Source organism: Canis lupus, chromosome 35 (genome assembly GCF_003254725.2).
Source record: "Canis lupus dingo isolate Sandy chromosome 35, ASM325472v2, whole genome shotgun sequence".
In the NCBI taxonomy this organism is placed as follows: Eukaryota; Metazoa; Chordata; class Mammalia; order Carnivora; family Canidae; genus Canis; species Canis lupus.
The window spans coordinates 5,140,257-5,158,134 of NC_064277.1; the positions used below are offsets into that span (position 1 = coordinate 5,140,257).

The following is a 17,878-nucleotide window of genomic DNA, read 5'->3' on the forward strand; positions in this document are numbered from 1 at the left end:
AGTGTTTACCTTTTAGATTGGTCATTAGCAGTTGATTCTGCACTGAAGCATACTGCTTGCTGTCCCCAGATTGGCAGCAGGTGATCAGCTGTGTGACGTCGGGCAGGCCACTTACCTTCTCATCCCTCCGTGGAGGGAGCTGGGCTGATGGGACTTGAAGGGCCCTTCCATTCCTTCCTTCAGTGGATATTGAGTGTTCCAAGCCCTGAGGATACATTAGTAAATGAGACAGGCAGGGATGCTGCTGTCACGGAGCTCAGTGGAGTACAGCAACGACATAGACGCTACAAATAAAAAAATCAAATGAGGAAGAGAAATACCTTTGGTGAAGGGAGCTGTGAGGAAAACATACAAGGGCAACATGAGTGGTGATGGGAGGGCCCATGTTAGGGGGTGCTCCTCAGAGGCTTGTCTGCAGATGGGATGCTCGAGCTGCCATCCAGATGAGCAGAAGGAACCAGCCATTTGAGGCTGTAAGGCAAGAACATTCTAGGCAGAAGGAGGAGCCAAGTGTAAAGGCCTTGAGGTGAGCACAAACCCAGAATGGTGAGAGACCTCCATAGCTAGGTTGTCGTGAGTGAGGGGCTCAGGGGCACAAACGATGGCAGGGGGTGGTGGGGGACGTCAGGACCCGGCTCCTGCTGGCAGTCTGATTCTGATATTCAGTCCTGCTGTGACACTTCTCTACCCACATAGGGCACACAGTTAGATGTCACGTGGCCCCACAGGTAGATAACAGAGGGTCCCAGGAGTCCTTACTGGGGTGGGTGTGGTAGTTGAGGCCCTGGTGAGATCCCAAGGTCTGAAATCAGCAGGGACCGAAATGGCACCAGGGAGCCAGTGCAGTTTTAACAGGGAGATGAAGGCCAAGGTCAACAGTCCTGGTCAGCATGAGCCAGCATGAATCCATATCCACATTTGCAGAACCACGGATAGCTCCATAGGACCTGTTGCCTCAAAGAAAAGAAAATGGGCTTTTTGTGAAGTTCACATAAAGAGGCTACAAGGACCCCATAGCCAGAAATCCCGCTTCTGGGGAAAGAAGCCACCGGAAATCTGCCTGTAGAGTTAAGGAATGCACGCCTTTTAAATAGGGAAAGAGACTGCGAGAAGCAAGAGCAGTTCGGGAGGGGAAAGGGGCCCGATCTGAAGTCAGCAGGCTTTGTTTTGGCGGAAGGCAGCTATCCAACCCTCAGCAGACCATCCCCCGGGTTGCTGGGTCGTTCTCCCTGTGTTCCCATACAGCACCAATTAATTCAGTTTGCAGTTAGTAACTCTTAAGGATCCAGACAGCTCTCCACCTGTTCTTGTTAGCACACTGGCCTGTGTAGTCTGCAAGAACCCCCTCCTCCTGGGCCTGCCGGAGCCTCCAGCCCGTCTCCACTCGTTTTGCTTTTGTCACATCACCTTTCACCTCGGAGTTGGGAGGCCTCCAGGCTTGCCTGTCTGCACAGGATGGCTCCTCATGTGGTCTCTTTTAGGGCAGGGGAGTCACTGTTGTCAGCTGCCTTCTCCAGCCCAGCATCCTCTTACCTCTGTTGTAGCTCTGTGTTTCTTAAAACAGCATATTAATAGATTCTTGATTTGAACATGAATGGTTTTTTATTTAACAACTTTTAACTGTCTTTCATTGTCTCCTGCAGTCTGGCTTTTTTCCCTTAGCACTCCAGTGACACTGCTTGCCCGAGTTTATTAATGGCTTCTCATCTCCCCTCCCATTGCCTCTTCTTTCTCCTTCGAGGGGAGCCTCTTACTGCCTTCCTGCCTCCCCACTGCCTCCTGGCCCTGCATGTGGTTCCAGCAGGCTTGCTCCTCACTCCTCACTCTTCCTTTGGAGCTCCTGCTTCTCAATTCAACCATCACTTCTGGGCACCAGCTCTACTCATCTCTACCCTGATTTCTCTCACCCCCATATCTGGGCTCTGGAGCATCTACATTTGAGTAATAGCTGTGGATAAAATCACGTTTCTCCCTTCTCGCCCTCCCGCAGCCTACATCAGACTCCCCTGTGGGTGCCCCATCTGCTGGGCACCCAGGCTCAGTGGTTTCAGGGTCATCTGTGATCCATTTGCCTGTTACTCAAGAAGTTATCTGGTCACATTGCCTCTAGCTGCAGTGGAGTGTGTTGAGGATGGTGGACAGAGGGAACACCGTGGGGGAGGTTCTGATGAAGGAGAGGTTGAAAGATAGAGGGCCCTTACTAGCCTCCTCAGGATTCAGGACACCCTGTGTTACTGGCAACAGCAGCTTATCAAATGCTCTTTCAGTTGGCAGTACCAGCATTGGAATGACGGAGGCCAAGGTAATATTAGTGTTTATTGCAGTGTGGGTCAGTAAAGTGGATCACGGAGCCTCCATTCAGTGGACTGATAATGCAGCCTTAGAAAAGACCGAGAGCTGACCTGCTAAGACAAGTTCTAAGATACTGTCAAGTGATAAAAGCGAGAGAGGCCAAAATACTATGTCTACTAAACTACCACTTGTGTTTTTTTTAAAGGTGGGTGGAAATACTTATATTCTTACTTGCTTGTGGATACATCCAGACACTGTGGAAGGATAGCGGGAAACCAGACTGAGTGGCTACCTGGAGGGTGCGGGTCCTGGGCAGGGGGAGGGCAGGGGTGCTGGGGGCCTCGTACCACTCACCTTCTTACATCTGTAGGTTCTTGAACCTTATGCATGTATTTTAACCTCTTCCAAAGTTCCAAAAGACTGAATTTGTTTTTTAAAAAACTTCTGAAGTTTTTCTACCAATTGAATGTGAAAGTCGTTTTGTTTGACCAGGGGAATTATTTGACTTCTCTAGATGGCCATTCCTGAGTCTTTTCTGGTGGCCTTGGCTTATTTGCTTTCACTGTGGAGGAAATATTTCTGACCTATAATTCGTGTTCTTCCCCTCAAAGAACTTCTACCCTTGCTAATTTTATGAGTTAAGCTTGATCCAATTTTCTTACATTTCTTTCCCTTTCTTCTTTCACCCAAGGCTCTATATATTATCAGATGTAATAATAATACTCCGACAATTCATATGAATAGGATGATTATAGTTCTTTATTAATATTTCAATTCTTGGGCACCTGGGGGCTCAAGTCGTTTGGGCATCTGCCTTTGGCTCAGGTCATGAACCTGGGGTCCTGGGATCAAGTCCCAGGTGGGGCTCTGTGCTCAGGTGGGAAGTCTGCTTCTCCCTCTGCCCCTTCCCCTGCTTGTGCGTGTTCTCTCTCTCTCTCTCTCTCTCTCTCTCTCTCTCTATCCCTCTCTCTCCCTCTCTCTCCTCCTCCCCGCCCCCCCCCCCCCCCCCCCCCCCGTCAAGTAAATAAAATCTTTAAAAGAAAATACTTGAATTCTTCCCTGGATGTAACTTGATAAACTCTGCAAAAGCATTAAATGAAACTCCAGCCTCTATTCTAAGAAACACTCCGTTCAGAAGACCGCGTGTTGAAGACGCAGCAGCCACGGTGATGTTGAGGCGCTGACTCAGGAGGGAGAAGTAGCACAACACTTCATGTGGCAGGAAAGAGAATTGTCTAGAAGTGCTAGTTAGAAGGCTGTTTGTAAGAGGCGGGTGGGCGGAGAGCATCTCCTCCCAGGGCGGCGAGGGAGCCCTCCCGAGAGGCTGGGGCCCGCGGGGGGCGCTGGGCTGCGCACGTTGATCTGCATTCAGAAAAAGAAATTCCAGCTGAATGGCAGGTAGCTTTGGCTCCAATAATGATATGTTTTGAAGCAATTTCCCTTTTGCGTTCGTTCCACTTCTCGAGCCCAGAATAGGCACTCTTCCTGAGGCCCACTCTCTCGGTCCCATTCTTTAAGAGTCTCAAATTTTGTAGCTTTTCAGCAATCCATCTTTATTTATTTAGGAGAGATAAGCAAGAGAGGGTGATTTCCTTGTGAGACTTGGAAAGAAAACAAATGCCCTTAACAGCAGACCTTTGGCGGTCCTGGGGCGGGGGTGACTAGGCCGCCACAGACCACAGACCCTGTGATTTCACGCTCTCGGCAGGTTCGTCTCCGTTCATGGACGCGTTAACAGCCAACGGGACGACCAACATACAGACGTCTGTTACAGGAGTGACAGCCGGGAAAAGGAAATTTATTGACGACAGAAGAGACCAGCCTTTTGACAAGCGGTTGCGTTTCAGTGTGAGGCAAACGGAAAGTGCCTACAGATACAGAGATATTGTCGTCAGGAAGCAGGATGGCTTCACCCACATCTTGTTGTCAACAAAATCATCAGAGAATAACTCCCTAAACCCAGAGGTGAGACCCATTCCTTGGCCGATTCGTGCTTCGCGTTTCCCCACGCGCCCGTACCCGGGGCCTGCCTCGAACCGGTGCTCTCTGCGCCCTTCCTGCTGCGCCCTTGCCTGCCCCGCTCGCAGAGGGACCGGTGTCGCCGCTCCCCGCTGCAGGGCCTTCGTGCTCCTGGCGGGGAGCACCTGGCGAGGTCGGCTCTCAGGGGTCCGGGGAGTGGGTGCTTGCACACGTTCAGAAACAAAGCCCTCGGGTGTCTCCGGGGAAGTGTTGGAGCCCGCGCCGGGCCTTCCTTACAGCCCTGCACGCCGCAGGTGGCTGATTCCCCTGGGAGCGCCCAGGCCAAGTGCTTTCCAGACGAGAAAACCAAGAGTTCGTAGGTCTGGCCGGGCCCCGTGGCCAGCCCGCTCGGGGCTGGTGTCCGCTACACGTTTAGACCGCAGAGTCCCTTGTCCCTTCATTGGGTATTCGTAAATGCTTCAGCGGGATCGTGCCCTCTTTTCAGTGGCTCGTGCCCTTCTAGAACGACCCCTGCTGCTGTGCTCGCACTTACTGTGCTTCTGCACCAAACTGCTGGGGTTTCCGTCCCAGCTCTGGCAGGCGGGTGTTTAAAAAAAAAAAAAAAAAAAAAGGAAAAAAAGCAGGGAACCCTAGTTTCTTTCGACTGGTTGAATGTGCCACCTGCTGTCCGAACTGTAGAAATGCCAAGTGGAAGTCCTGTGTCCCTTGCCTCGTCCGCCAGAGTCCCAGCGACAGGAAGCGGAGGTGACTCGGCCTCACCTGTCCCTGTCGCACACCGCCCCCAGCGTTCCCAGGCTGGCTACAGGAAAGAGGCTTCCTCTGGGGCCAGGCTGGCCGGTCGCAGAACGCTCTTAGGATTCTGTCTCGAGAATACTCTTTGCCACTTTAACTTCTGGTGACTTCCAGGTAATGAAAGAAGTCCAGAGCGCCCTGAGCACGGCCGCCGCCGACGACAGCAAGCTCGTGCTGCTCAGCGCGGTGGGCAGCGTCTTCTGCTGCGGGCTCGACTTTATTTATTTTATACGGCGTTTAACAGACGACAGGAAAAGAGAAAGCACTAAAATGGCAGAAGCTATCAGGTATGCAGACCCGGTGTTTCCTCACGGCTCTGGGAGGGTCTTGCCTTTCGCGTACCCCCCGCCCCCACCCCAGAACAGGCTCCAGCAAGCCCCCCCCTCCACTGAGACGCACTGGGATCCAAACTAATTAAATCAGCTGTCTTTCCTGTGGGCCTGGCACCAAGTGCTGCTTGCCTTGAGCAAATCACTCATTTCAAGGCTGGCTCGAGCCCAGCGCGTGCTCCGGGAACGTTCCAACGGTCAGCGTGGACAGCAGCACAGAGCCAGAGCGCCCGCTGTCGGTACCGTGAGCGGGTTCTGTCCTCAGCCCTGAAAGGTGCATTGTCTTTCCCGTAATGACTTACCGTTTGCTCGACTCTGAAAGACACTGGCTGGGCTACATGACACGCTGGTGCCATAACATCGCATGAAAAGCGTGTTTCAGCACAAGCACCTTCTTGTGCAAGTCCATCCCGAGCTCCAGCGACCCATAAAACTAGACCCCGTAGGGTGAAAAGTGAGAGTTCCCTTTCTCTCACGTGTTCCCCGCCCCCCAGGGACCCACCATTCTTTTAGGTCTTCCCAGCCTTTTTCTGAACACTGTCAAGTACGCATTCCTTACGTATTACAGATAATATAGATTTATTTTTAGTTCCGTTAAATAAATGGAATTATACCGTGTGTTCTTTTGCAACTTGCATTTTCCGTTTAACCATGTGACTTCAGAGATTTCCATTTCTCCTGTTTGGGGATCCTTCACTGCCATATCATAATATTGCAAAAAGCTTCCCTAGAATCACCTGACGCTGCCATGAGCCTATCTAGGGACATATTCATTTTCCATAGTTTCCAGTGAGGAATAAACTGTAAGGATAATTTAAAATATCTAATTATTCAGAAATTAATTTTATTTGGAGCGAATGAAACCCAGTCACCAACCAGGAAGACCACTGTACTGCCTTAACCCACCTCCCTAAAATGTCATATCCCCGAGTGACCCCTGAGAACCCTCCCATGTGCTTTTGCCTTGCATGGGGTTCAAGAAGATGGGAACTTAGACACACAGACATGCAAAGTAAACTTGGTCAGATCTTCTCCAAATCCCCAGATACTTGGGGTTGAAGCTGAGCTGCTTTTGGTGATTATTGGGCCCTTTGTGGCTAAGATCCTGTGCCCTGACCCTGGGGGCACAGGGCTTCCTGGTCCCCCCAACCATCCCTATAGGTGCACATCGAGATCAGTGGAAGTTCTGTCTTGGTGGTGCGGACTGGGGCAGAGGAGTCCTGGAACCCCATACCTAGGGGTGTCCAGGTATTGCCTTGGCCTTTGTTAAAATCGTTATAAATTTTCAAAATTAGTATATTTTGTCACTGTGTACAGATGCATGCATGCATACAACAGGTTCCTTCGTCTTTTTAAACATTACCACTTTTCAGATTATTATATGATAGTTTTTTCAAAAACAGTTTGAAGTTTTACAGTCTGATTAAGTATTGTCTAAGTATTGTCTCTGGTCTCCTACATAAGGTCATACGTGTAGTAGACTGGACCATCTTTTTTTTTTTTTTTTTTTTTTAAGATTTTATTTATTTATTCATGAGAGACACCGAGAGAGAGAGGCAGAGACACAGGCAGAGGGAGAAGCAGGCTCCATGCAGGGAGCCCGATGCGGGACTCGATCCCGGGACTCCAGGATCACGCCCTGGGCCGAAGGTGGCACTAAACCGCTGAGCCACCCGGGGTGCCCTAGACTGGACCATCTTATGACTCAATTTCAAATTGACCTTCTTGATCAATACACACAATTACTTGACAGACTCAGTACTTCTAAGACAACTTGTAGGTATTCCTGATTATTAACCCATCCCGTCCTTTTAGGATGAACTACGTGGGTCTAATTTTCATTTTTTAAATACAAAGTATTGCGCCTCAGGCGGTGACTTTGTAGATTTTCTGTAAGCTCACACTGACTTCACACATGATGCTGTGATTTGGGGAGCTCTGCCGTAAAAAAGGACCTGGATTTGTCAGCCAGTGCCTTCTGCATTCTGGCTCATTTCTCCCTGGAGACGCTTCCCTGAGCTCCACTCCTAAATCTCGCTGTCTCCACCCAAGCCTGGCCCACTCTTCCCGTGTTGAATTGCCCTTGACGGTGGCTGAGGCTTCCATTGTGGGTACTGGAAAACATCCAGGAAAGATGGGTGGACAGACCACATGTGTGGGACCTTTAGGTCACTGCAGGAGTTTATCAGACAGGTGCCCTCTCCCGTTTCTTGTCCAGACTGTCCCTCTCCTCACCCCCGACAAAAAGACCAAATCCTACTTTACGGAAACCCACTTGGTTCTTCTTAAAGTGAATATATTTTTGTCAATGTGAATTTCTCTTCATGTACTCTGGCAGGGTGTGACAGTAATTAGTTATACCAGATTCACTTAACCTCCGCTCTTGCTCATTTGCATTTAAATTAATTTTTATATGTATAAGATGGGCTTTACACATAAAACTGTATGTTTGTTGCTGCCGTGTTGCTTGGATCCCTTAAAACTTTGGGGCAAAGGACGTCCCTGTGGCAAGTCTCCTCCATAAGAAGTGGGAAATGGGAAGCTGGGGCTCGGATGGGCTGGTCGGGTTCCTGCTACAGCGAGTTCGGTCCTGGGGCCGCAGGCCTAACCAGGGGCAGTGGAATCAAACATTCAGCACGTTGGTGACAAAACCACAGTTACTGTGACTCCATTTATAACATGAGGCTTTGGAAGTCTGTGGGAACCAGTGGCTCCCTCGTAGCCCCTGAAGGACCGAGAGGCTCCTCCCGCAGGGGGCAGGCATCTTGCACCGCGGACCGGACCCGGAGGCCAGGCTGGCAGCAGCGACCTCTCCCCGTTGAGGCCTGTGCGGACGGTCACAGTGAGGGCAGAGGTCCTTTGAAACCCGGCAGAGAGCTGGCGATTAGTGGCCTCCTTTCCTGTTGTTCTGAGGTGGTTTTCTCACTTTTTCGGTGACCTCTGTGAAGTAGTAAATGTTCTTCCAAAGAATGGGTGAGAAGTTCGCTTTTGTTAAGTTGTGTTTTCCAACTCCTCTGATGACCAGTATATAACCTCTTTCCTTCCGTGCCATTCCCGGCACAGCCTCGATAGCTCGGTTCACACTCACTTCCCAGGAAGCTGAAATTTAAATCCAGTGTGTTGCGTTGAGCACATTTGGACTCGCATGCGTTTTGCTTGAATGCATGCTCTACACGCCCTGGAGGCAGCAGAGGTGCCTCCTTGAAGGCCACACTCCCGAGGGCAGCGTCCCCGGGCCTGTAGGCAGCCCCTGCCTCCCTGTCTCTGGTCGCAGGGTGGCTCCATATGCAGCCCACGTGGCCAAGCCTTTGTGGCTCTGCAAGTTTCTGCTAAAGAGAAAAGCATCTTTTTTTAATTAATTAAGTAATTAATTAATTAATTATTTTAGAGAGAGAGGCAGAGACACAAGAGGAGGGAGAAGTAGGCTCCATGCCGGGAGCCCGATGCGGGACTCGATCCCGGGATTCCAGGATCACGCCCTGGGCCAAAGGCAGGCACCAAACCGCTGAGCCACCCAGGGATCACCCAGAAAAGCATTTCTATGAAGTTTGTTGTCATTGTTTTCAAACAACAAATTTGAGGGGCGGGGGCGGGGCACGCTCATTTCTGACATCTCCGAGCTCACACGTCAGAATGGTCGCTGTGTCCTCTAAAAGAGGAAAGATGGTCTTTGCTCAGGTGTCCCAGAAGCAGCCCCCGGTTTCGAATGAAGCTATCATCCCAAGCAAAAATAAAAATAACTTGAGGGGCGGGAGTGGGGAATCAACCTCAAACAATTCTCCAGGCTTTGATTTTGCAGTATCTATTTTAGAAGCATTTTTTTTTTCTTCTGTACAAGATACAACGTGAGAAGGAGCGCTTGCTCTGGGGGGTGATTGATTCCTTTGACCATTTCTCTATAAAGTCACTCTCTTACTGCAGTATGTGGTCATTTCTTTCATGTTGCCCTGCCATCCCATTCATGGTTTCCAGATGTTGTTAGCACTGGTGCAGTTCCTACCGTCGCCTGTCCACACTGAGGCAGATGAAAGCAGGGCGACTCCAGGGCACCCGGGGACGTGTTTTGAAAACGTCTGCTCTGTATCATGGAGACCTTTTCAAGAGTCATCAGACTGAGCATAGAAAATGTATTTCCATCATGTCATTGACCCAGAATCCTCAAGAGGTGGCACAAGTGAAGTAGCTTCATGTAAATTGTCTACATTATTTCAAGAATCCATTTAAAAGGTTGTCTGGCTCCTTTGTATCATTAAAACCCAGAGTGATCTTTCTAACAATGCCTCAGGCTCTCGTTTAGAAAGTCTCACTGCACTCATTCATTCCAATGAGTCAATTCTCACTCAATGTCAAGATCCCACAAACCTTAGGGGACCTTGGGGGCTGGGCTGAGGTCTACACTGGCTGCAGGGTGCCTTTGAGAACACTCCCTGGAACTGGGCGTGCAAGCTGCCACATTCTGCAGTGTGTCCCCTCTTCTGTTCTTCACGCACACACACACGCGTGCTCCCCAAACCTCCCTAACCTGCCCTTTCCAAAAAAAATATATGACCCCTCGTGTCACTATCTGGGGAAATGGGGAGAGCACTTAAGATGCTGAGTCATGATTTCCAGAGATAATCTGAAGAGATGTGCTATAGCCTTTAAATTACTGAATTGCAGAGAGCAACCAGATTGTTGATTCTGGTCCTAAAGACGGTGGTCAGGTTTAGAATTCTGTAATTCTGAGCTAGAACTCTGACTGCCTTAAAGGAATTATCTTCTGTTTTAGTTGGTACATGTTTGTCCTTCTCTTCACCGTGTTAAATCCTAACAAGCAGCAACCTCTGAACGTAAGGTTAAAGTCTAGTGGGAGGAAGATAGCTGCACGTTCCCACTATGGCATGGCACCAACCTACTACCCTCAATTGAAAAGCAGCTCACTTTTCCAGTCTGATCCTAAAATAAATCCAAAAATAGCATTGGCTCGGTTTTGTAAAACTGCACATCCTCTGTGAAGGCTGCCCTACCCCTGGTCTTGCTCTCCTTTGCAGCCCTGATGTGATTGTGGTCAACAGCACACAGTGGGGTACACAGTGGCGCACAGGCATGGGTCTCTGCTGCTTGCTGTTCTTCCTTGGATCTCCTGTCTTACACTAGCCTGGACGTTTCTTGGTTCTGCACCCCCAAGTCATTCCATCTAATTCTGGATACTCCAGAAGTCTCTGGTGTTTCCAAATAGTGAGTTGTCTGAAATTACGTACCAAGTCCAGACCCAGACCCCATGGGTCCTAACCCCAACCTCCTAGTCGTTGCTCAACACCAGACAGTCCTGGTAGGCCCTGTGCCAGGTTTCCTTTGGGAGAGTTCTAGATTGGTCATCAGAAGCCCACAGTGTTTATTGGGCTCCTTATGTCTTAAAAGGAAGAAAGGTTGAAGAGAAAGATGGATTGGTCCTGGAGCCCGAGCGCCAGCTGCAAATCCAAGAGCAGCCTCTGACTGGACCTCACCCATAGTCTTCATACAGGTCCTGTAGCCACCCTCTCAAAGCATCCAGGACACCTTTGGGCCCTTACAGCACACGGTCAATACGTCCATGGCCTGCTTCCGGGAGAAGGCCTTCAGCGAACCTCAGCTCGTACCAATTTCTATAGTTCACCTCTTGGTTTATTGAACTTTATAATAGTAGATTTTTCTGTTGCTCAGATACACAATGTTTTGAGTAATTTCCCATTTATTTTTCATTTTAGAAACTTCGTGAATACTTTCATTCAGTTTAAGAAGCCTATTATTGTAGCAGTAAATGGCCCAGCCATTGGACTAGGAGCCTCCATATTGCCTCTTTGTGATGTGGTTTGGGCCAATGAAAAGGCTTGGTTTCAGACACCCTATACTACCTTCGGACAGAGTCCAGATGGCTGTTCCACCGTTATGTTTCCCAAGATTATGGGAGGAGCATCTGTGAGTATCTCTATTTTTAAAAATTATTCTAGAAAACTTCCTGAAGAAATCTAGTTTGGTCATTAGTTTTCTAAATATATACAGGGTGTCATCTTTGTGGGGACTTCTATCAAATGCACTTGTCGTTCAGTTCTGTTCATTAACTCATATTCTTCATGAAATCATAGGTTTTCATATTTTGGTTCATAGAACATTTATGGACACATTGCATCATTTCCTAGAGAAGGACTTTACTCGGTGAGCACTGATAGGCACTCTTAGTAAATACCCAGTTTGTAACCCAAATAATAGAGTGTGCCATCAAAACATTCTTGCCCTGATAACTTAAAAGCCAATAATCTAAAAGCTGTACTTTTAAGGGAAAAAAGCAAAGTGAGTTAGGATAAGAGAAGTCTTGCCGTGTGATTGTGGAGCTTTATCTTTTTAACTATTTAATCTATCCATAATAAGAGTGTTGGTAGCTTTTGATTTTTTTCAAGCAGTTACACACATTGTATTTCTTACTCCTTGAAATAGGGCAAGAGGTGGTGTCTTGGGTTAGGGTCTCCACAAGCCCACACTGAGGTGTGGACTTTGGCATGGTGGAGAAATATCAGATGGTCTGCACCTGTGGGCAGGATGGCAGCAGGTGGGGGGCTGGACAGCGGAAGGCAGGCCCAGCAAAGCTTGGGCCACCTGTGGGGAGCTCGGGAGCACGTACGGCCTTGTCACGGTTGTCCCACAATGGACTGAAATGGCTGGTTCCTTTATGTCCATCACTGCCAAGTGTGGGCTGCCCGGGAAGAGTGTCGTGACCATGGACGAGGCGACTCTCTGCAGCAGGGGACGTCCCCGAAGGAGCTGATGATGGCTGGCTGCTGACAGCTCTCCCACCAGCTGGGACAGCACAACGTGCCCTGGACGGGCCTCGGTGGCACTTCCCCGTGTCCATCACAGTCCACCAATCGGCCTTTCCTATCCACCTCTTCGTATGCGTTGTTCGGGGCTCTCTTCCCAGAGCAAGATGTGGAGGACAGGGATTAGCCACTGATGACTGTCGTGGGCGAGAACCGCCTGGATGTCAGTTAGTGGGTAAGCGTATGATGAGAACGCGGCTACTTGCATCCTCTCCTTATCTGCGGTGGGAACAATCGCAACTTTACAGTAGAGGAGCCTGGCAGGCACCACCTTACTGAGGGCTCGGAGTTCCCAGAAATAAGGCCCGTCTTCAGCCCCAACCTGCTGCAACGAGGATGACACAGCATCAGTCCACCAGTCCTGCCAGGTGGGCATCACCTGCGTCCAGCCTGGAGAGAGCACTGGACAGGCCCGGACGGCGACAGTCTTTGGACTGTGAGCAGGGCCCTTCCAGAGAGCTGCTCGGTCAGAGACCTGGGCACCGCCCCACCCTGGAGGGGACAGAGGGGCCCAGCACCTGTGCGCAGCATGGGGTGTTCCACGTGCTTCTGGGTCGGAGGAAGGACTTTTCTAGGAAGACCGTCGAACTTTGCAGACGGTTTGTGGCTCGACTCAGTACCATGCTGACGGTCACTTTCCGGTTTTGATCGTTGTAAGAGATCATGTGAGACGTTAACATTAGAGACAGTGCTGGGTAGAGGGTGTATGGTCTCCGTGCTGCCTTTATAATCCTTCCATAAGTCTGGCAGGAAGCGTAGAGGAAAGAGGCAGGAGTTGAGTGGACCCACATAGCTCCAGTAGCCACCCCATCCTTGTCGTCTCCCCCCAGCCGCCCCTGCCAGCCCCAGTGGCTGGGCTGTGTGGGGAACACTGGTGTCCCCCCTGCCCCACCACCGCCGAGGAGCTGCCCTTGCGCCCCCGTGGCCGCGGCTGGGCCAGGGAGCACCAGGACGTCCCCAGCGGGCAGCACGGCCCAGGGAGCCATCCTAGCCTTAAGTTCCCTGGGACCCTTGCTGCGTCCGCTGGCCATGTGCGCCCCTCGGGGACCTGCGGAGCCCAGTCTCAGCGGCAGGAGACACGGGGCCCTCGGATCATGGGTGGGGCGCGGGGGCAGTGGCAGGTGCCCCCGGCCTGCTCCCACCCCTTGTTGCCCAGTCCCGAGTGTTCTGGTCAGGGACATGGTACCGCAGCAAGGTCTGTGATGCCCTGTGTACACCGTAGCTCGGGAGAGGGTGCCGCGCCCAAGCCGGTTCCCCGCCTGCCTCTCAGACCGTCCCCGAGCTCCGGCGGCCAGAGGACCCCGGGGCCCTGGGCCTGGTCCCCCATCTTCTGGCCTGGCCTGTCCCGTGCCTGCACACTGGGCCTCCTGCGAGCCTCGGAGCGTGGTCCTCGTGAGGACCTCGGGCAGGAGGACAAGCCCGGACTACAGTAGGCATCTGTTCCCGTGACAACAGTCGGCGGGCCGCCACGTGGCCCACCAGCTGGTCTCCCCAGGAGCGTTGCCAAGCAGGCGGCTCAGCATCGGTGTCTGGCCGGAGGCTGGCTGTTCTGCGGTGACAGCGACTGAATCAGCCTCAGTGCACCCGAGCACATGGACCCCTGCGTGTGCGTCAGACCCGCGTGGGGCAGCCAGCGGCCAGGACTGCTCTCCCCCCGCCGCGGGGGACGCCGTGTGCCCGACGCCGGTGTGACACAGCCGTGGACCCACTTCCCCAGCCACCACAGGCCGGGCCCCCGTGCCCCCAGCCTTAGGCTCCTGAGCAGCCAGCCAGGCTGTCGCCGCTGCCCTCGGGCACCGTGTCCCGATTTGGATGCACTTCTCCTTCCGCGCCAGCTGGCCCAGCACATCCGCTCCAGAGTGTTTTTCTCCGTCACTGTCTGGTCCGGCCCCTGCCCGCGGAGGCTCCAGGGCCCTCGCCGCCCATGTTTCAGCTTGCACCCCCCAGACTGAGCCAGCGCACCCACGAATCCCGCTTGCTCATCAGGACTCCCCGAACGGCCGCAGGTGGGAGCCGAGGCGGGGCCTGGGCCAGCCGCCCGTGCGCCCACCCTGCCCTGGGCCGTGTGTGCCTTATCCCGGGTGCGCGCCCTACCAGGGCAGGCCCGATGGGACGGCTCTTGGCCGCCGTTTCCAACGCGTGGTCGTGGGTCCCGTGGCTGGGTGTCCGCCTCCGCCAGGGCTCAGGAAGCACTTCACAGTTGTTTTCTAAAAGACACGCTCTTCTCTGCCGTGAGCAGCGCAGCCCGGCTCAGAAGCCCGGGGGCCTGCCCTGGTCATCTCTGTGGCATGTGCCCCAGGCTCCCTGAGGCATCTGGTCCCACCCGCTCGGCCAGCGGCTCGGCAGCTCTGACACTTCAGCTCCACCTGGCCTGGCGGCCAGCCCCTCCCGGCCCCCCCCCCCCCCCCCCCCCCCCCCGAGCAGGGTCGCACCATCCGCCGGACGCTTGCCAGGGAGGTAGACCTTGTATCCCAGCAGAGCTCCCAACGCCGCGGACTCTCCTGTCCGGCCCTGCGTCCTGGCTCTGAGTCAGGCACCCTTGTGTCTTCGTGCGGCTCCTGGGACGGAGGAAGCAGGTGACAGGCCTAGCCTAGCGGCCGGGAGGGGAGGCAGGGCAGGGCTTCAGGGGACTGGGCCGTCTTGCAGGGGGAGGGCTCTGCGTCGTCTCCAGCCAGATGGCAGCGCTTGTTCCACTGGGGACAGAGGGCGCAGGAGTGTGCGGTTCAGCTTGGAGGTGTCCGCCTGAAGTCCCTGTGCCGGGTTTAAGGACCTCCTCCGTCCGCCCCTCCCCACGCAGCCCAACAGACCCTCCTGGTGGCTGACCTTGTCTGGAGCTTGACCACCCAGATGAGAAGCGTGGGTCTGGATCTGCGCCTTCTCTGCCTTCTTGCTACCCCGGAGCCCCTCTGCCTGCATCAGTGACAAAGAGCAGCTGGTGTCCCGCACCCGCGAGGGTTTCAGCGCTTGAGCCCCGACCAGTGCCGGGCGCCCCGGGTGCTCTGCTAGCCCGTGAGGGGGGCGGTCGCCGGGCAGCCCGGGAGCGAGCTTGCCCCGAAGCCCCCTTGTCCCCACCCTCTCCCATTCCCACTCGGGACAGGTTAGTGTTCCTGGAAGCAGAGGCTGGGGGTTGGGCAGGCCGCCCACCGGGTCAGCATCTTGGCGGGGCAGGGAGGAGGCGGACTGGGCTGAGGGTGAGGTGAGGAGCGGTGCCCCCGGTGCACAGGCGCCCCGGAGTGGGCGTGGCTGTGGGGGGCCGCCCGGAGGGACCGTCCCGAGCCCCCGGCTAGCAGCGCCCTGGCCGCCAGGCAGCAGGTGTCTCCTGGGCTGCGACGACGGGCGGCACATGCGTCCGCCCCGGGGAGGGCTCCGTGTTGTGCGGGTGCAGGGGTGGGCACCCGCCTGTCGGGTCCCCTGGGGCTGGCGGCAGAGTCGTCCTCAGGGCAAGTACGTCGGGTCCCTTCTGAGTCGCTACTGTGAATAGGTTGCTTGCTAGCACTTCACTGGTCGTAAAGGCTCCGGAGCGGCGGTGAAAGCGTCCTGCGCCGGTCCTGAGGCCTCGCTTGAGATGGAAGTGATGGGGCTCCGTTCCCAGGCCGCGTGAGCCAGGCCAATGCCTGAGTCACGCAGATGCAGGAGCTGGCTGCGGGGCACTCCCAGCCTGACACTCACGCGCGGTTTGGGCAGAGACCAGAGACCTCCTGGAACTGGAGCCCTTGGGCCGAGGGCTGCTCCGGGCTGGGCGGTGGCGAGCGGGACGGCGGACGGACGGACGGACGGACGGACGCCTGCCTCACCCGACCGTCTGCAAGACACGCCCCTCCCCGCTGCCTGGTGGCCTCCCGGGGTGCAGGGTTCCCACGGGGCGGTGTGTCCCGTCACCCCCTCCCCGCAGGCGGCCGCCGGGGCCCGGGGACCCGACCGTCCCACTGGGGCGACGCCGGTCGCAGGACCGGCCCTCACCTCGGCGCTCTCGGGCCCGGTGCCTCCAGCGCCCGCCGAGAAGCCCCGCCCGGAGCAAGAGCAGGGAGCGGAGAGTCAACTCGAAAAGTGCGGAGCGTGGACTCCGGCCTCCCCGTGGGGGACAACTGATGCCACTGGCCTGTGTCACACCGGGACGGCTCTCGTGGAAGGTGACTGCCCAGGGAAGGCCCTCGTGACCCCGAGGAAGGTGACCCCCCCCCCGGGGAAGGCCCTCCGTGAGTCCCGTGGAAGGTGACCCCGCAGGGAAGGTCCCTCCATGAGCCCCGTGGAAGGTGACCCCCCCCCCCGGGGAAGGCCCTCCTTGAGCCCGAGGAAGGTGACCCCCCCCCCCCCGGGGAAGGCCCTCCGTGAGCCCCGTGGAAGGTGACCCCGCAGGGAAGGTCCCTCCATGAGCCCCGTGGAAGGTGACCCCCTCCCCGCCCCGGGGAAGGCCCTCCGTGAGCCCGAGGAAGGTGACCCCCCCACCGGGTAAGGCCCTCCATGAACCCATGGAAGGTGACCCCGCGGGGAAGGTCCCTCCATGAGCCCCGTGGAAGGTGACCCCCCCCCGGAGCAGGCCCTCCATGAGCCTCTGGTGTGTGCGAGCTCCCGGCAGCCCAGGCAAGGCCCGGGCAGGTTGGGCTCGGCACAGGGCGTGTTGCACCCTGCAGGGGCCAAGCCACATCCCGGCCCAGGAGGGCCTGCCCCGAGCAAGCTGCAGAGCCTCGCCGTAGGTCGGACTGCTCTTCTGGAGCTTGCTGCGCCCTGTCCCCAGGAAGCTTTCGGGGCGCGCGGCATTCGCCGTGCTGGGGCCCGCTGCCGCCCGCCAGAGCCTCGCCCAGGGCAGTGCGAGGCCGGGGCACTGGGGCCCCGCTGACGCAGCTGGCAGCTCTTGCTCCGGCAGGTCCCCGAGAGGCGACCAGCTGGGGCTCCGTCCCCACCCCGAGTTTCCCGGAGAGGCTGCGGCTCTGGGCATGGAGAGCCGGGCCCGGTGGCTCAGGGGCCCGGAGCTCCCCAGGTGGTCGGGTCTCCCCACCGCACCTCCCGTGTGGCCTTTCGGGCTGAAGGAAAAGGGGCCCCTGCTTTTCTCCGGCGTCTCTCACTCGGCTGTCTGGGGAGTCCCATTAGAACTTCTTACAAACACTAGGCCATCCTGGAACCAAAAGGCAGCCAGTAAACCTCCCGTGACCGAATCTTTGCAAATCCGTTTCTCGAGCAGAAGTTAGAAACCTCTCGTGCTCAAGCTGCTGGAAGTTGAGCATACGAGCTCGTGCTCATTGAAATTGTGCGCATCGGATCTCCAGGATCTTACGGTGTTACCCGTTGACCTGTAACTTAAACCAGCTCCCTCCCTATCCTTGCACGAGGAACGGTAACAACCTGGAGTCGGTCCTACTTTTGTGCTCTTGGGTAAAGTCAGAAATGCCCTCTTGTCCTGCACGTAGAATAGAGCAGACTGAGGAGGAGAAGACTCCGGGGACAGCGGCCGTGGAGTTAGCCCGGCTCTGGGAGGAGGACCTGGGGCAGTGACCGCTCACCGCATGGCGGGGGACTGACTGCTCTGGTGGCCCGGCTGGCGGCTGGCTAGCACAGGACGGGCCCGGGACAGGAAAGGGCTGGGGGACAGGGGGAGGGCTCTGTTCTACCTCCAGGGGGCAAAGAGCAGTATTCAGAGAGGCGGCAGGGTGGGGG

At 55.1% G+C, this 17,878-nt stretch overlaps 1 protein-coding gene across 9 annotated transcripts in view; it reads left to right on the top strand.

Moving 5' to 3' along the window:
• Window positions 1-17,878, top strand: part of CDYL (chromodomain Y like) — a 229,924-nt gene that overhangs the window by 207,181 nt on the left and 4,865 nt on the right. For 7 of the 9 annotated variants that reach the window (XM_025445348.2, XM_025445386.2, XM_025445351.2 and 4 more), the window contains 3 exons: window positions 4,001-4,257; window positions 5,179-5,351; window positions 11,120-11,330. In XM_025445348.2, coding sequence (XP_025301133.1) covers window positions 4,001-4,257; window positions 5,179-5,351; window positions 11,120-11,330 — 641 coding nt within the window. The remainder of the gene's footprint in view (window positions 1-4,000; window positions 4,258-5,178; window positions 5,352-11,119; window positions 11,331-17,878) is intronic. The other 2 variants (XM_049106065.1, XM_049106066.1) reach the window with 1 other exon arrangement.